This window comes from Nelumbo lutea, chromosome 3, assembly GCF_056320005.1.
Source record: "Nelumbo lutea isolate HS-2025 chromosome 3, American lotus-T2T, whole genome shotgun sequence".
In the NCBI taxonomy this organism is placed as follows: Eukaryota; Viridiplantae; Streptophyta; class Magnoliopsida; order Proteales; family Nelumbonaceae; genus Nelumbo; species Nelumbo lutea.
In genome coordinates this window covers 77,918,288-77,935,920 of record NC_142686.1, presented here as the reverse complement: position 1 = coordinate 77,935,920, position 17,633 = coordinate 77,918,288, and the positions used below count along the sequence as shown (strand labels likewise).

At 39.0% G+C, this 17,633-nt stretch overlaps 1 protein-coding gene across 2 annotated transcripts; it reads right to left on the bottom strand.

Moving 5' to 3' along the window:
• Positions 1-2,801: 2,801 nt before the first annotated feature.
• On the bottom strand, positions 2,802-16,220 carry LOC148865893 (protein ALTERED PHOSPHATE STARVATION RESPONSE 1-like). Of its 2 annotated transcripts, XM_088974625.1 has the most exons (6): positions 14,680-16,220; positions 13,314-13,498; positions 10,890-11,113; positions 4,394-4,592; positions 4,253-4,308; positions 2,802-3,764 (listed from the first exon to the last, which is right to left on the bottom strand). In XM_088974625.1, exons 1-6 carry the CDS (start codon positions 15,557-15,559, stop codon positions 3,761-3,763), a joined length of 1,548 nt encoding a protein of 515 aa, XP_088830751.1. In that variant the 5' UTR covers positions 15,560-16,220; the 3' UTR covers positions 2,802-3,760. The 2 variants fall into 2 exon arrangements, with proteins under 2 accessions (XP_088830751.1, XP_088830750.1); XM_088974624.1 differs by having other exon boundaries at positions 4,253-4,592.
• Between the last annotated feature and the right edge of the window lie 1,413 nt (positions 16,221-17,633).

The following is a 17,633-nucleotide window of genomic DNA, read 5'->3' as shown; positions in this document are numbered from 1 at the left end:
TTTTTTAGGGGAAGACGTTCCATATTCCTCTAAGGGTGTTTAGATGTGTATGTTTTGTCTGTGTTCTTGATCCTCAGTGCTCAAAACTAGATCCTAAGGCAAAGAAGTGTGTCTTCCTTGGTATGCAGGAAATCAAAAGGGGTATCGTTGTTATAATTCAATCTCCGAGAGTCAGTATGTTACTATGGATGCCACCTTTTTTCTCGGGGGATTCTTCTCAAGGGTAGTGTTTTGGAGAAGGAAGTGAGCAATCTATACCACTTCCTATTCCAGCCCCTTTGTCCACTCTAGTGTCTGGCCTACCTATCTCACCCATCTTGCCATCTCCATTATGTCTAGCCTCTTAGTGTTTTACACGACAGCACCTATGGTAACATAGGGAGGTTGATTCCATGAAAGAGGAACCCACGTCACTCCCTATCGGCTCATCGAAGATTCTAGGTTCAACTGACATAGATCTAGGTATGCGTCTTGTTTCCTCTAATGGTTTAGTTCCTATTGATACTACTACCCCTGCTCCTAACACCATTGTAGATGACCTTGATCCCCCTATTGCACTCAGAGAATGGAAGAAGTGTACTGCTCATTGCATCTCATATTAATCTTTCTATAGTGGATTATCTCCTTCCTACTGAGCCTTCCTTTCATCCCTTGACTCTATACCCAAGAGTGTTAGTAAGGCTCTCTTCAAACCTAAGTGGAAGACAATAATACAAGCGGAAATGAAAGTATTAATAAAAAATCAAGCATGGGAGATTGTGGATTTACTTGATGGCAATGAGGCAATTGGATGCATATGGGTTTATATAATGAAGTACAGAGATAATGGGAGTATAGAAAGGTACAAGAAAAGGCTAGTTGCAAAAGGGTACACTCAAACTTATTGCATAAATTACTTAGAAACTTTTGCACTAGTGGAAAAGATGAGTTCAACCCAGATTCTTCTATCACTAGCAACTACATACTCTTGGCTACTCTTCCAACTTGATGCGAAGAATGCTTTTTTCAATTGGGACTTGCAAGAGGAGGGTGTATTATGGATCTTCTAGTTGGCTTCTACAATGATGTGGAAAAAAAAAAGGTATGTAGGTTGAAGAAGTCTCTATATGGTTTGAAGCAATCACCTAGAGTTTGGTTTTACTGGTTTAGGAGCGCATTGGTTGTATTTGGTTATACTCAAATTCAATATGATCATACACTTTTTATAAAGAGAAGGGGGTCACTGGTGTCAGTTTTGATAGTGTATGTGGATGACATTGTAGTCATAGGAAATTTACACAAAGAGTTTGAGATTAAGGATCTTGGGAAACTGAAGTACTTTCTGTGAATTAAGGTGGTAAGATTCAAGCATGGGATCTTCATGTCATAGAGGAAGTATGTTTTAGATCTACTGCAAGAGACAAGAAAACTTGGGGTAAGGGTAATTGATACACCAATTGATTAGAACCATAGGATAAATGCTTCAAAAGGTGAACTAATGAAAGATGTTGGAAGGCATCAAAGGTTAGTGGGACAATTGCTATTCTTATGTATGACACAACCAAACATCTCTTGTGCAATGAGTGTGGTGAGTGAACACATGCATGCCCCACGAGTTCAGCATTGGGAGGCTATTGACGAGATACATTCCTATTTGAAGGGACACCCAGGTAAATGCATATTGTTTACTGACCATGGACGATTGAAGTTAGAGGCTTACACAGATGCTAATTAGGCAGGGTGTCTAGATGACAGAAGATCTACATAAAGAGTTTACACTCTTATTAGAGGTAGTTTCATGGAAGAATAAGAAACATACAATTGTGACAAGGTCAAGTGCAGAGGTGAATACAAAGCCATGGCACATGGTGTTCTAGACAGTTGTGGCCATTCATTAGATATACAACCTAGTTAAAAAATGTTTAGAAAGAAAATTGAAGGGAAAATATGGTAAACTGGACAAGATGGAGGGTGATGATTGGGAAAATAGTTAGTGTGTTAGAATGATTTGACTTTATCTTGTTGAAGGCCCTACACCAAAACTATGGGAAAAGTTGGAAAAAACTGTCTAAGAAAAGCTTAACCATGATGATTTAAATAGTAGTTCATGTGATGTAATATAAAAAGATTATTTTTTCTGTAGTTTTAACAAAATAAATGTGTATTTTCTTCTTTGTCTTATTCATATTTTATCTTTATTTAATTTAACTAATAGTTTATCAATTTAGGTTTCGGATAACCTTATAATGTAAAGTGTTTCCTGCACTAGCCTTAATTGGCATAGGGAATTAAAATCACACATTATTGGTAACTTTTCCTTTTTCAGCACAAATTCTCAAAAGTATGTTTTGGTCTTTTCGATTGTTTATATTTAGATATAAGATGGACCAGTTAGAAATGGCCTTTAGGAGACTTGCTTGGCACAAACCAGTGTTTTCACCCCAACATTGGTCCAGGCTAAGATTGCAATTTTATGAAAATTTGTAGTGGCCCAACTCGAGGGCCCAGGCTAGATGAAGTGTAAATTCTTCAAATTAACCTGACTTGCACCCCTTTGATCCAGGCAGTCAAACTGATGAACCAATCTCCTAGGCAACTGACCGATTCCTGGGTTCGTGATGGTTTGAATGGTTCATTAGGCTAACCACTAAATTGGACTGCCAAACCCGCCACCGGCCAGCTTTTCTGGGAGGGTGTTTGTTTGGTTCGGTTTTTAAAACATTGACAGAGACTCTTGGTAAAACATTACTTCAAGATCAGAAAACCGCACCAATCACAGGGCTGAAACCCTAAGGTTGGAGACTGTAATGCTACATATAACATGCATGTACGTATGCCACTAAGGCAAAATGTGTGGATATAGATTAAGTAATGATTAAAGAATTGATACAATGTCAACCCAGCAGCCTTTCACAATATTCTATCATTTTTGTCATCTGAGGACCCTTTCTCATCTAGAACTTCAGATTAGGATGGCTCTAGGTTCACCTCTAACAAGCTTCACTTTATCTGGCTTCATACTGGATTTCCCCAAATTCAGGACAAGTGCACCTGTTGTTCTTTCTACTATATTTCCCCCTTTTCTTTGTCTTGATGGGTATTTCTGCTGTTATTATAGGTGTTCCAGCTGACCAGTATCTCAATCGGTTATAGCATGTTCCCAAATCAACCTCCAACCTTTAGCTATTGCCTATAACCTCCAACCTTTAGTTCTTGGCTATAACCATAAAGCATAAATTCCATTGAACTTTCAAAACGGTGACTATATAAGAGCCTACAATGTATAACCAACTTGAGATCTCTGGTTTCTGGATCTGAAAGCTAAGAGGCTCTACAATCCTCGGCTATCATCACAATTCACCATCACAACAAACTGTTGATTGGGTGCTGCTATGGACAGCCTCAAATGCTTGAGCACACACACTTGAGAATCCAGTTAATGCCTGGAAAACATTAGGAAGGCTCGTTTGTAGGTTGTTTAGAGTCATGGCTCGGCTGGCCTGGGCTGAGATCAAATACTTGACCTTCTCATCCTCTACCCGCCTCCTGAGGGACTCAGTTTTGGCACGCTTGACTGATAAAGGATGCTTAGTTGCCAAGCTAGAAACTGCATCACCAGTGGAGATCCCCTCAAGCTTCTTTTCCATGTCATCCAGTGTGTTCAATTCCTTCTGCAATCTTCTCTCAAGCCTATCATACTTTTTTTGCAAGTTGCTTTCTTCATTCTGCTGCAAGACTATGGAGTGGATGATTGACAGAAGGCTCTTAATGGCGTCAGAGGCTACCTGTTAGCAGTCAATAGCATCTACAATTAACACCAAGTGATAAGATAAGCAGTATGACATGTTTTACTTGTAAACCATGAATTCTAATTGTTGCTCCAGAACATCCAGTATTACATACAATGAATCAAATTTCTTGAAAATGTGGACAATTCTGGAAACTTCTTGTTCATGATCCCAATCATTTCAATGGGCAAAACAACACACAACACACTATTCAGTGATTGTAACCATTTCCACCAATGAATATTATCTGGGCGACTAGGCCATTAATCAACATCCACCCAGACAGTCTAAATAGGTTAGATGGTCACAATCACCGGACACCATTTTTTGGCATAGGGGTTCTTCCTGTTAAGGAACCATCAAAATGTCCCCACAATCTTTTAGTGTAGATTATAAACATATTTATTCTAGATACTTTGACTAGATTTCACCCGTATTAAGTTGTCAGCAATAGAACATAATTATCATATAGCAATTGTTTGTACCTTCTCAGGTAACCTGTCAAGGGCAAGCTGCCATTCTTCACAGAGAGCATAAACACCTGATGAGCAGTCATACTGTTGTTGGTCATCCAAATCATCCAAAAGACTGTCAGTGAGTTGGATCCACATGTTAAGTGCTCTTACATAATCTCGCTGGGACTTTAGAAGGTTGCAGAAGCTGTTGTACCACACATTAACCTCTGCTTCAAGCTGGATAGTGGCTTGGCGATGGTATTCAGTGGTGGTCTCCATGCTTGGATGGTCTATGACGTGGTTAACTTGCTGGGCAATATGGTTCTGAACCTGATGACACTCATACATTGTTCTCCACATGCGCATAAGCCTGGAAAGAAAAGAACCAAACCAATCAATGGGTGAGAGAAGGGAGGGAGGTGAAGGCTGCTATTGTGCCTACTCACAACCCAAGATTGGAGTATCACTACATTTCACACCATACACTGCTCCTTCATGTGATCAATTGATCCCAAAAGGAATTTAAAAAGAGTAATACTAGATCATGGGCCTTCGAAACAGTTTTGAAGTGGAGAAAGGAGTTGAAGGTAGAGGCAAAGACGTTTCTGCTGGAAGAAATCAGAGTCAGGGGTTTCACATCATTGAAGGTTAAAGAAGATAAGGCCCCGTTTGGCATAATTCAATTGGAGTGAATCTCTTGATTCTCACCTTTCAAAGGATGAGAATCATGTTTGGGATGGCCAATAACTACAATTCTTTTTTGAATCAAGAATGAAAATCATCCCAAAATCCGCAATTTTCAGAAGTGAGAAAATTTTGCTTGTAAGAAGCGGATTCTCACTACATCTTTTTACATTTATGAACATGCGTGCCACATGCACATGTGAGACTGGGGGCATTTCTGAGAATTCAAATACAAATAAGCTAGTCAATGGAAAACCCTATCTCCATCATTTTTCTTTATTCTTCTTCTTACCCCATCTCCTCCAAAAGCTATCTTCTTCACTGGTAAGACTTTTTTTTTTCATTTTTTTCACTTTTTTCATTTTCATATTTGAAAATTCATCTCAATGGTCTGTTCTTCTCATATTTACTTTATTTTTTTGTTATTTTCCAACGAATATATCTACCACAGCCGGTGCTTGGAGAATGACATATCATCCTTTCTTCCCCAGATGGTGTAGGTGAGTGTAGCTATACACCGACAAATATTTCTTTCCTCCTTCCAACAAATATGGTTTTGATCTTTTTTTTCTTTTCTGAATTTATACACAGCTGGAAAACTGTAGATCACATATACACATATCTCTTTTACTTTGGGATGTTTTTGTCTGGTTTTTTGCGATACATCGATGGATAAACGGGTGATTTTTTATAACACATCCCCCCGTTTCATTGTAACCTTTGTGTTTAACTTTTGAGATAAAATTTAGATGTTTGTGTGATAAATCTATACAGCTCCTATTTCTAGTAATCTGAAGGGAGAAAAAAAAGGAATTATTTGAGATAGTTTGAATTTTTCTGTTTAAGAATTGATCTGAAAAAAGCAAGGTCTACCAAAATTTTCTGTTTAAGAATCAGTACTCTGTACAAAACGCGTGCACAGATTCTCAGAATCCAGAATCCATTCTTTTCTGGATGGATTCCAAGGATGAGAAACAGGAGAATTAATGCCAAACAGGGCCTAAGAAAATGAATGTCTATCTTGGTATGGCTATGTACTCGGTGAAAACACAAGGATGGAATATTAACCTGCAGGTAGAAGGAAGTTACATAGCAGAACAAAAGAATTTAAAAGGGTGGTTTTTAGCACTCACAGGGCATTTCAGCTGTGGTTCGCAAACAGATTATTTGCTTCCCAGAAGGTCAAACACAGTTGCAGATTTGTTACGAGAGAATCAAATGAGAAATGCAAAGGAACTTGAGGCAGAAGAGGTGCGAGAATCTCACAGAATAAGCCTGGAGAATGTAGAAGAAAGACAGAAGAAAACAGAAATGGAGGAACCTGGCAAGAAAGCTTTAAAGGTACCATTGTTCTGCTTCATGATGACTTCAAAGGTGGTTTTATAAGGAAACAAGAAGATTTGAGAGAATAGATGGATGGTGTCAATGAAGGAGGTAAAGGATTGGCACACAATCTTGGAAGAAGTTTCCAGGAAGATGGATTTGAAGGAGACAGCGATTCTTATGCCTTTTGAGTCTAACAGAGCTATTCTGGACGTGTGTGAGGTGCAACCATGCAACTGAGTTCCTCAACTATTGAAAGTTTGAAATCAGTGGAAGAATTGTAATGAAGAGATGGTACCCTTTGTGCAATGTATGGTTTAGAGAGGATGGGAGTATTTTGCTGAAACTTCTAGGGTTGCCTTTTGACTTATGGACAGAATCCATTTTTGAGAAAATAGGCATGGCTTGTGGAGGTTTCCTGGAAGCTTCAAACTTAGTCAGTCCTTTTTCTTTTTGATAAGCAAACTTAGTTAATCTTCATGCTGTAAGGGTCAAATTATTTGGAGAAAAACCAGAAGTGACTCCTCATGCCTTGGATCTGTTTTATGGAGTTTGGATCAAGATTTTGATAGAGTTGGAAGCAGAAGTGATGCTGTGGGGAGGGCAAAGTGGGTACCATGTGGTAGCGGAGGATTGGATGGAAAGAAGAAATATGAACAGGCAATGAAATTTCTCTCAACAAATAAATAAGAAAAGGCAAGAAACAGTTGTGGGGACCATGTGGATCAAGATTTGGATAGAGTTGGAAGCAGAAGTGATGCTGTGGGGAGGGCAAAGTGGGTACCATGTGGTAGCGGAGGATTGGATGGAAAGAAGGAATATGAACAAGCAATGAAATCTCTCTCAACAAATAAATAAGAAAATTTAAATTTGCAAAAAGGCAAGAAACAGTTGCCCAAAGAGGAAGCTCTTCTCGACTGTTGGATGGTTCTCAAAGGGCTTTGGTTAGGAAGTTGGCTACTCTGGGGCCAACACCTGTTAAGCCTCAAACCCAGAATCTGATAAAGGATTTTAATGAGCCTTTGCATGCGCACAGTGTCCTTTTGTTGAATGGGAAACCGAAGAGTCAAGAAGTTCGGTTTTTGTTCAACCAGGTTGAGAAGTCAAACTGGGTTAGTCCAGGAACCTGGGCCTCCTCATGAGACTCTATATCTGTAAGTTGTCATGTGAAGGAGAGAGATGTAAAGGAAATTGGGCCTTGTTCTTTAAAGTTAGCTTGTGGAGGGAGTAATCCTGGTAGTGAGCTGCTTTTTGTTGACAGGCCCAAAAACAATGGCTCACATGTGACTTGTACTAGACATGTTAAGAAGGAGGGTGGGGCTTTGGTGGACGGTCTTTTTGTTCCATCATCATCTTCCTCGATTGGGATTTACAACCTTGGGATTGATGGGAGAAAGGGGACAAAGGGTCCAAGGGTTCCCACAGGCCCACAGGCCCACAGGTAAGAGTTTAGAGGTGAAAGGTAGGGGTGATTATCTTTGGTTTATCACACGATACGACTACTGAAACAAAATTCGAATTCAGGAGAAATCTTTTTGAAGGATAACAGTATTGAGAGAATTGTCCAGCCTACAGAAAATGTTGGTTTTGAGAAGACTGAAGGTGTGGATCAACTGGAAGAAGAGGAAAGCTCAGATGTTTGTACATTGGAAGGAGGAAACTTGTTTGTGTTATTAGAAGAAGAACGGAAAGGGGTGATGGCAGGGTGTCGTCAAATTTGGGTGATGAAAAGGGTGGGTCTTCTGGGTTATGTGAAGATGCTTTGGGTAAGGAGGTTTACAAAGAAGGGGGAGAGGAGGAGTTGTTAGGGAGGGCCTAGTAAAGGACATAGAAAAGTTCGAAGAGGGGAGTCAGTTGGAGGATGGGGCAGAAAAAACAGAAAATTCCTTAAGTGGGGAGTTGAAAGTGGGGAGGTCTGGGGAGTTTGTTGGGGATCAGGAGATTGAAAGTTGGAGAAGATAAAGAAGGGAAGTAGAGAAAAATATGGGAGCAAAGCAGACCATTCAAAGGTTTATAGAAGGAAAAGGAGGTATGGAATGAAGCCCCTTCAAGAAGATAAGGAAGGAGAAGGGGAACCTGTTGAGGGTGTGGATCCAGAGAAGGATGAAGTTCTCATTGATGAGACTCATTAAGTTGGAGGTTCAATTGACTTAGACATGGCGGTAAATAAATCGGTAGAGGTGAGTAAAATTTTTGTGTTTGTTTCTCCTTGGAGGGGAGGATTTCGCAAGGGACACCTTTAAGGAGGTGGAGAAGTCTAATTTGCAGCAGAAGAATGAAGAGAAGAATGATCTGTTTCTCGACGAGTCAAATGCCAAGGAAAACAAGGTGGGGGTTTGTTCCATACCTCAAAAAAGATTGGAGGGTGAGGCAGATCCAGAAGTCAGAAAAATTGCCAGACTGTTCAAGTTTCAAGAGTTTTTACAAGGCTGAAAGGGGGACCATTTGGGATTGGTTTGAACAAGAAGAGCAAGAAGACAGAGGCCTGTTAAAAGGATGAAGTTGCCTAACATGGATGACAGAACTCAATTTGTAGAGTAGTTAGTTCATGGAGGGGTTGTTCTTTGGGAAGGGCTGGTTTGCTTGTAATGGTATTTTGTAAGGAGTGCTGGGGGTTTATTTTTCTTCTAAGTTTTTCTGTGGATGTTATCAGAAAGGGTTGGGTTTTTGCTTTTGTTTTCTGGGTGTTTTCTTAGTTGGATTCGTGGTGGCTTAATGGAGAGCTTTGGTTTTTGTTTTACTTCGTTGTTTTTCTCTTTGGGGTGATTTCTTATCACCTTCTGTTGTATCCTCTTCCCCTCGTTTCTAATATATTTTCTGTTTTACTGATCTTCAAAAAAAATGCTAGATCAGGGGCTGTTTGTCACAGAGACCTCAAATCATCACAAGGGAAGACAAACATAAGCAGAGGCTTTTATACAAATAGAGAGGATTATAAGATGCCAGGCTTTGTCTTTTGTTATTTAAAGGGCCCATGACAATCGAGCTGGATAAACTATTATCCACCTTATGCAACCACTGGGCCATGTATTGTGTGTGCACGAGAGAGAGAGAGAGAGAGAGAGAGAGAGAGAGAACAACTGTGCATGAATCTAGGAGACTAAAGTGACCACAAGGACTCACTGACTCATGAATACTTGACCTTCCCTTGGTGAAATTAAATCTCCAAATTACCTAATATGCATTATGCAATTCTCAACTTCTCTTCTACTCCATTTTGTCATCCTTGAGACCTCACCAAAAAGTCTAATTCCACAAAAAAATTAAAAAAAATGGCTAAGTGACTGCCAATGTATGCCACATGGAACCAAATCACAACTAATTGGGAAAACTAGCTATGCATTCACAGGAAGGGATATTAACTGGTCAGGTTCAGTATGGGTTTTGTTCAACCTTAACCCTGACCTGAAGGTACTCCAACCTGACCAGAACCTGACTGAATGAAATATAAATACACAAACAAACCCAACCCTATTGTACCATAACCAATTCCAACCTAATCTAACTCAAGAACAATACCTCTGTTCTTATTAATGGCTAATATGTACACATTTTTCAATGTCACTGTTACTTTTAAGTTTTGTGAATATTTCATTGTGAATAACTATCACTAGTTGTGCACACCTAAAGGTTTATGGTGAACATAATTTCAGGCTTCATTTAAAGAAAGAAACATAATTTCATGTATTCTTCTAATAAGAGAGAAATCTGAATAACTCATCACCAACAATATCATAACACCTACAACAATATGGAAAAGAAATAAAAACTATGACTTATTAATGTCAAGGGGCTGGGTTAGGTGTGGCCATGTGTGTTTACCTCAATCTGAACCTGACCTGATACCTGATTAATGCTGAACCAAACCCAACCCAATAGGTTTAGATCAAGGAGGTTACCATATAATGGGTGTACCCATACATGTGTGTGAGAAATAGCAGATATCAGGATTCTCCCCAATCCACTTAACCAGTTAACAAACTTATAGTTTTATATATTAGATTATGTATTATTTTTCTAACCTTTAAATTTACTCCACTGGAGAGGGCACCTAAAACTTATATAAATTAGATGCTAAATATAGTGAAAAACAGACAAATATTATAAATTGAACAAAGCTCTTCAAATGTCAAATATGCATAGATTCCATTTAAAAATGTCTTCGATTAGGATGTAGTACATTGAATTTTTATATGGGAGGATTTTAGAGACATGCTAGTAGACTGCACAACTAGAGCGGTAGACAGATCATTACAATCTCATAGTTGGGTCTCCACCCCCCCCCCCCCGGCTGTAAAAATCACCTTGAATTTTAATAGGTGTTCTCTTTGGAGTCTAGGACGATTAGAGAGATAAGATTAGGGATATTTATAAGTTGTTTTAGCTGTGTTACAATTGTCTTACAGGCATCTAGAACTTTCAACATGATATCAGAGAGGCTATACCTTGGCTTCCAAAGTCCAGTAGCTGGCTAAATCAAATGGCTCACAGGGTTGCCAGGAAAAGGTGAAACAAGAACTGAACAATAGAACACTAGAAGTCACTCTCAGGTTTGAGAAGGTATATTGTGTCTTTCTTTCTTTCTTTTTTTTTTTTTTGGCCTTTCTTTCAGGAAAAAAAAAAGGTCTAAGATTAAAAAGGCGATGCCTAATGCTTTTACCCAGCAGATAAGTCAACCAGTTGAGAATGGAGCTCCTTGTCTCTGATATGCAATATAGATGAGCAAATCCTACTTATTGATTGTTGCAAACACAAGATGTTGGACTGCAAACTCTCAATACTTGAGCGGATCTTCTCAATCTTCATCCAGTCTTGATCCTCATCTTCTTGTTTCTGCAGTAACAAGATTTTCTTCTCATAATCCAGTTTGAACATCTCTTCCTCCTGCAGCAAAGCATTCCTAGAAAGTAAATACATGTATCAATTAAAGAATAGAACTGAAAATTCCAATAGTAACTTATAAGATGAACAGTTAGACAGATTAAAAAATGATAGATCATTCATCAGCAGTCCAGATAACTAATCAAAAACAGATGTAAGGACAGGAACATGGAAAGAAGCCATCAGACCTTACTATGGCCAAACACAAAGTTAACAAGATAATCCAGGCACCCAATCAACAGGTATCTGGATAGTCTATTTTCCAGCATCCAGAAGAACTTTATGTCAGTTAGAAAATGCATTAGTACGCACACTAGATAAGCTTTGCAAATCTGGGACCAAAGCCATACCCAAGGATAGACTTCTAGGTGTGGTTGTTGATGTAAGTTAGGACTAGACATGCTTCTCATTCAAGCTCATAATTAAGCCCAAACCAGACCTTAGATATCAGTATTTGTTGGCATCTGGCATGGATATCAACTATTCATGTTTGGTTTGTGGTGTGCACTAGATGTCATGTCTGATATGCCAATCTCCAATAATATGTAATGGGAACATGGCAATAAATTAAACTCAAGTATTTAAAAATAAATAAAAAGCATACTAAAATAAGAGATTGGATTATTGGCAGCTTAAGGGATGCATCCCTTCTTAAGATATCTTGTTTAAGTGTTCCAAGTTTTCTTCTGACTTTACCTTGGAGCATCATCAAGATGCCAGAAGTAATGTCATGCCAAGTTGGGAGTGCTGGCTTGGTTAGATCTTCAGTTTCAAAGTCTCCTTGTAAAACTGATAAATATACACTCAATTCAGCCTTAATCCCAACTATCTTGGGTGGGATATATGAATCCTGCCCTTCTATTGTTCATTATCAAGGCCCATGTTTTCTGTCAAATTGCAAGTCTCTAAATCATTTCTTACCACTTCAGCCTATGTTTCCTTTCATCTTTCCCTTGGTCTTTTAGAGCCTTCTACTTGCTGCTCATCATCAAATCATCTGAATTAACTTTTGTTTTAAAAGGCTTAATCCTTGAGGCGAGGCACACAGATTTTGCCTCAAGGCTTAGGCCTCACAATTTTGATGTGAGGCTTAAGCCTTAGTTTCTCTTGGTGTTTTAGGTGAGTTCAATGCAAAAAGGGCCAATCAAGTTCTTAGTTTCTCTTGGATATATCAAGTGGTTTTTCTTATTATTCTAAATCTAACATCCCAAGTTTGTTATTTTTCTCATTTCTTTTCCTAATGGATTTATTTTCCTTTTATTGATTTTGTTTTGCATCGATCAAATTAACTAAGTTATTTTCTTTCTTCTAAACTATTGAATAACCACAAATATAATATCCAATTATACGGATGATTCTTTATGTGTTTCCTTTCTTGTAAATTGGTCATTTGAATTATTTGAGAACTTTGCATTTTGAGACATGAAATGTAAAATATTTATAATTGTTAGTTGATTCATTATTATTTTATTTAATGCTGAAACTTATTGCTTATAAACTTTTATTATATGGATATTTATATCTTCTATCATTCTAACCCGGCATATTATATGTCATTTATAAACTCTAATTAATTTTATTCTTAAGCTTTGCCACTTACACGGTTACGCCTTGAGGCTTACGCCCCCACCTTTTTGGATCATTATGCCTCAACTACGCCTTTAGCCTTTTAAAACCTTGTAACTTTTGCTCATCTTGCAAGTGGTAACCAATCAAGGATACTCTTAAGTCTTTTCTACTACACTTTTCTATAATTTCCAGTCCTGCTACTCATCTATCTAAGCATCCTTATCTTAGATACACTTATTTTCTGAAAATGTTATTTATTGATTGGAAAAAACTCCATACTAAATAGTGTTGCTACTCTTATAGCTAGCTTATAAGATTTAGATGATTAATACCGTTGGGAATATATGACTTCTGCGACAATTGGAACAGATGCCACCCATAAGGCAGCTAACTAAACAATTACATATTCACAGGAGCATTATATAAAGAACATAAGAATATAGTCTCCTCAGTGGTCAAATCAATGGCAACAATATAAGATTCTTGCCACTGATTTGACACTAAATATAAATAAAATTCCATGAAATTAGAAAAATATAAAAATAAGCTAAAGATAAACAAATACTGAATTCCAGTAGCACAATTTAACTGCTTGCACCAAATTACCTTGTTCCAAGACTAAAAGAAAATTTACCTTAATTTCCTCATAAAGCCTCTGTTCTTCCGTATATAGTTTCTCCAGTGTGATGCAAAGGGCACCAGGCATGCAAGGTTCACTGGAACCATGGTTTTCAATAGAATCCCTGCTGGACTGAAGTGATTTAGAAGACCAACTCCATGACAATGCACTAAAGACTTTTGCAGACTTGAAACTCTTCCCTGTTAATGAAACAGTATTAGAATATGCTTAACAGCTTTATACTAGAGCAACTATAATGATAAAAAGATCATGCACATAGCTAAGAAATAGAATAAAGCTTCAATACCAATCATGTGGACTACAAGGATGAGTACTAACAACCCTCCATGCATATGTGAGAAGTGGTTCAGCATGTCCAGATGACCCATTTGGGATCTCAAATTGTTTAAATAGTAACAAAAGAAACCTCGTATGAAAAGAATAGTGATCAGATATGATGATCATCACCATTCTATTTATTAAATTCTTTTGATAAATTGGAAATAAAAAGCTAGCAAAGTTTGCATAAGGAATAGTGCAAAGTAAATGGCTATGATGATCATGTATATTTTTAACATGGGAAAAAGTGGGATGTGGAAGGGAACTTTCTATGCCCTGAGTGACCACATATAAAAGATCACTTATTGATAAATTGAACTTATGTTCTTCATATAATTTAAGAAATGATTGTAGGGGGTTCCTGCAAAAGGTGGTTTCTAAGATAAGGAACAAAATCCATCCAAGTTCAAGAAAATCAACAAAGCTCTGAAAATTCTGAAGCCACCAAAATTGAGCCATAAGCAACTGAATAGACCAGGTTGATGTTTAAATATAACCTAGAGTCCCAAATCCAATTCTAAGATTACCATTCTGTATCCACCAATTACATACAAATCTAATAGTGCCAAAACAAATTTGTGAGTCAGATTGGAATCGACTAATGTTGGCCCCACAACATCATACTGACCACCCATTTGGCCATTTCAAATGGAGAAGCCATTCTGATCAAAAGGATATACTAACCTAAAGGTGAGAAACCAACAATGTTGTGCCAAAATGATAGCAAAATATTAATGAGGATAACCCAGATGTACCTTCAATACGAAGAGAGGACCTACATACTCCTAGGACCACGGAAGGAAGAAAAACGTTATATTCATGGATTTCCATAACAGAAGGGGAAAATATGAAAAATAATAAGCTATTCCTGGTGCTATGAAAAAGACACTGGTGCTAAAGTAGTGAAGCTTTTAGTTTTTCGTGTCTTTAATAGAAAAGCTGATGAAAGAATGAAGCCCAACCGAAAAAGGGAGATTCTAATTAAAATTGGAGGATCAGGAAAAGAAAACTAGTTTTAAAAGGAAGTAAAGATGACTATTACTATTATTTTCTCCAAAGTTTTGGTGAAGAGGGTCACCACTGTTGATATCCAGAAGAACAGATATTTCCTTTCCCCCAGCGGAAGCTTTGAGGAAATAATCATCCAGCTCCCTAACAATTCCCGCCAAGGTCTTCTGACTTCTCCATATCACCATGGACATCTCTCCAGTGTCCTTTGTATACCAGCTTATCCTGGAAGAATTATCGTCTGGCAATTCTACCGTCAGAGGCTTCTGAGGAAACGATTGCAGAACAACATCAGCGATAACTTCCTCTCCTCCTCCTCCTCCTCCTCTTCCTCCTCCTCCTCCTCCTTCTCCTCCTCCTTCTCTTCCTCCCCCTCCTCCTCCTTCTCCTCCTCCTCCTACGTCTTCTTCATCTTCAAATTCTGTATTAGTCTCAGCCCACACTTCCTCCTCAATCTGCTGGGCTCGCTCACTTTTGTTATGCCGAGGTGGAGAAGAAGTGCCAAAAGGGTCCCAGAAATCCCAAGAAGAGCTCAAAGCGTCAGGCAGCGGCGGGGTGGTGCAGCTGTTGTCCTCAGTTATTTCGATACATTCTTCTTGAATGAATTCCTCTTTCCTGTGATCTTTGGCATTCCTTTCGTCGGGGCTATACGAAGGTGGAGGTGGAGGCGAAGGGGGCAAGGGAGGAGGTGATGGAGGCAATGCCAGTCCAAAGGGTGGATTATCAAGCTCCAGAAACTCAGATTCGGTGAATTGCCTCAGTGTTATCCCTGTATTCTTCAGAGATTGCAGATAAGCGATCTGAGCAGCAGCGAATTGTGCCCGCAACCCCACTAATTTTTTCATCAACTTCTTTCTCTCCTTGCATATCTGCACCCTTTCCTCCTTGTCAATCCTCGAAGCCACACAACCCATCTCTTTGGTAAAGGAGCCAGTAGAGAAGAGTGTCGGTCTCTAACTTCAGCTCACACTCAGAACAATAAAAAATTAAAAATAGAAAAAAAAAAGACCCAAAATGCAGATCGAGTCCAGTTAAAATGGAGTTTCGAACTCACAGTGAGAAACCAACAAAATTATTTTTTATTTATCTTCCATAACATGCGTCCCCATTTACACCTCATGACCTCAAAGAAGAAGAAGAAGAAGAAGAGTTTCGAGTTTCTACTCTCGAGTCCAACTTGCAAATAAAGCCGTGATTAAAGAATGAAAAGAAATGAAGAAAATCCCAGATGGGTCCTCTTTTTCCTCTGATATCCTCAGCGCAGAGAAAAATATAAAAAGTAGAAAAATACTGCCTCTGACACATGTGCAGTCAAAGATAATCGTTCCATGAAATACAAATGCCTAAAATCTCTCTGTCAAAAAGCAAAATCAGGGCTAGAAAAACGCCAAAATACAGAGACAGAGAGAGAAGCAGATAAAGGAGGAATCACCAAGTAGGAGAAAAAGCGGCAAGAGACATTCAAGTCTGTCTCTGATCGGTGCTGTGGCCCTCAAAGCAAGACTAAACAATCCATCATCTATTATTCATCACACCCCACTGTGTGGCCTTGCTCGAAATCCAATGCCCACCTCAAAGTTCAAAGCATCCAATGCCAACAAGATGGCGCATTTTAGCACACGAATTTAAATTAAAAAATTACTCAGCGGTCACGACAAGTCTTCTTGAACCTCAGCATGATAACATTCTTTGTCTGCTCCCTTATCCACTGTTCCTACTTTCACTGACCAGTCCACGTGCGCATCTTAGCACTGCTGCGTACTCTAGCATGCGCATTTTAGCAAAAGAAGGCAATATAGAACATGAGCATCTGAATCTCTCTCTCTTGTCGAAGTGCAAACGGAGACAAATCGAAGCTTCAAATCGGACTTTGTCCCATCTTGCTCTTGCAGAGCATCAAACGGATTGCAGCTTTGATTCGAGACAAGACTGAGGGACGAGTTTTGTCGAGCACATTTAGTGCAGCTCCTCCTCTGTTTAGAATCTTTAGATTCGATTTTGCTTCAGTCAATGTTTCGATTCCTTATTCTCTCTTGATTTAACGAGAAAGGACCGACAGGCACCGATCTGCAGCGCGAGAGAAACAAATGCTGCAACTAATCCGTCGAATGAGTTCAAGACTTGCCCGCTTCCTCTGCCGCTGGTCGTCACTGTTTCGCCGTGGCGGACTGGCCGTATCCTCCTCGGAAGATGCTGCCGGTAAATTTTCAATACGTGTGTCCAAAGATGATCTAGTTAGGTGAGGCTTGAGTTAGCCCATGTAACCCAAGTCCAGCCCATATACCATGATCCATGGACCTCAGGTGAACTTCGAGTTGGAGGGCCTTGGGGCAAAGGACATTTTATATTTTATAAAAAAATTAACATTTTCTGTTTTAATTTTCTAGGGATTAATTATACATTTGCAGAAAATATGAGTGCCTTATCCAAGGTTATCAATAAGATATATCATTAACTATTTATTAAGTTTTGAAAATATATCATTTTTTTCTCTATTTTCTCTCTCAATATGAAGTAGTAATGGCAAGGAGGCGGGTTTGGGGCGGGCACCCCTCCATTTTGTCGTAGAGGCCGACAACACAAGATGATGTCTGCGAAAACACAAGGAATCCATGTCAGTTAAAAAAATCTAAGTAATAAGGTAATATTATAAAGCAAGTGAAGGTTCATCCTTACCTCGGCCAGCTTGTCTAATCCCCAGCAAGAATTGTGTCGGTGATCAAGACACAACCAACGCCTACATTGCTTAGAGAGTCGTCCTCCATGATACTCCAATTTAGGGGGAACACTCAACGTGCCGCTAGCGAGATGTCATCTTGTGAGTTAAAGGAATAAGGCTCCAACTACCAAGATCCTCCTACAGCGCCCTCAGCTCTGCGGTCCCTCATCGAAATTTTCTTCACCCTTAGGTCTTGAGGGGCTTCAGCTGATCGCTTGGGAGTGGTCATCTTCCTCTTCTCGGCCTCGACATTCCCCTTTGGCTAAGGT

Excerpts from the sequence above, each read along its gene's own strand:
- LOC148865893 (XM_088974624.1), bottom strand. The coding sequence starts at position 15,559 with ATGGGTTGTGTGGCTTCGAGGATTGACAAGGAGGAAAGGGTGCAGATA. Across the intron at positions 13,499-14,679 it reads AAACTTTGGAGAAAATAATA|GGAAGAGTTTCAAGTCTGCA; the intron begins GTAATAGTCATC and ends TTTCATTAACAG. Across the intron at positions 3,765-4,252 it reads TTGACAGGTTACCTGAGAAG|GTAGCCTCTGACGCCATTAA; the intron begins GTACAAACAATT and ends GACTGCTAACAG.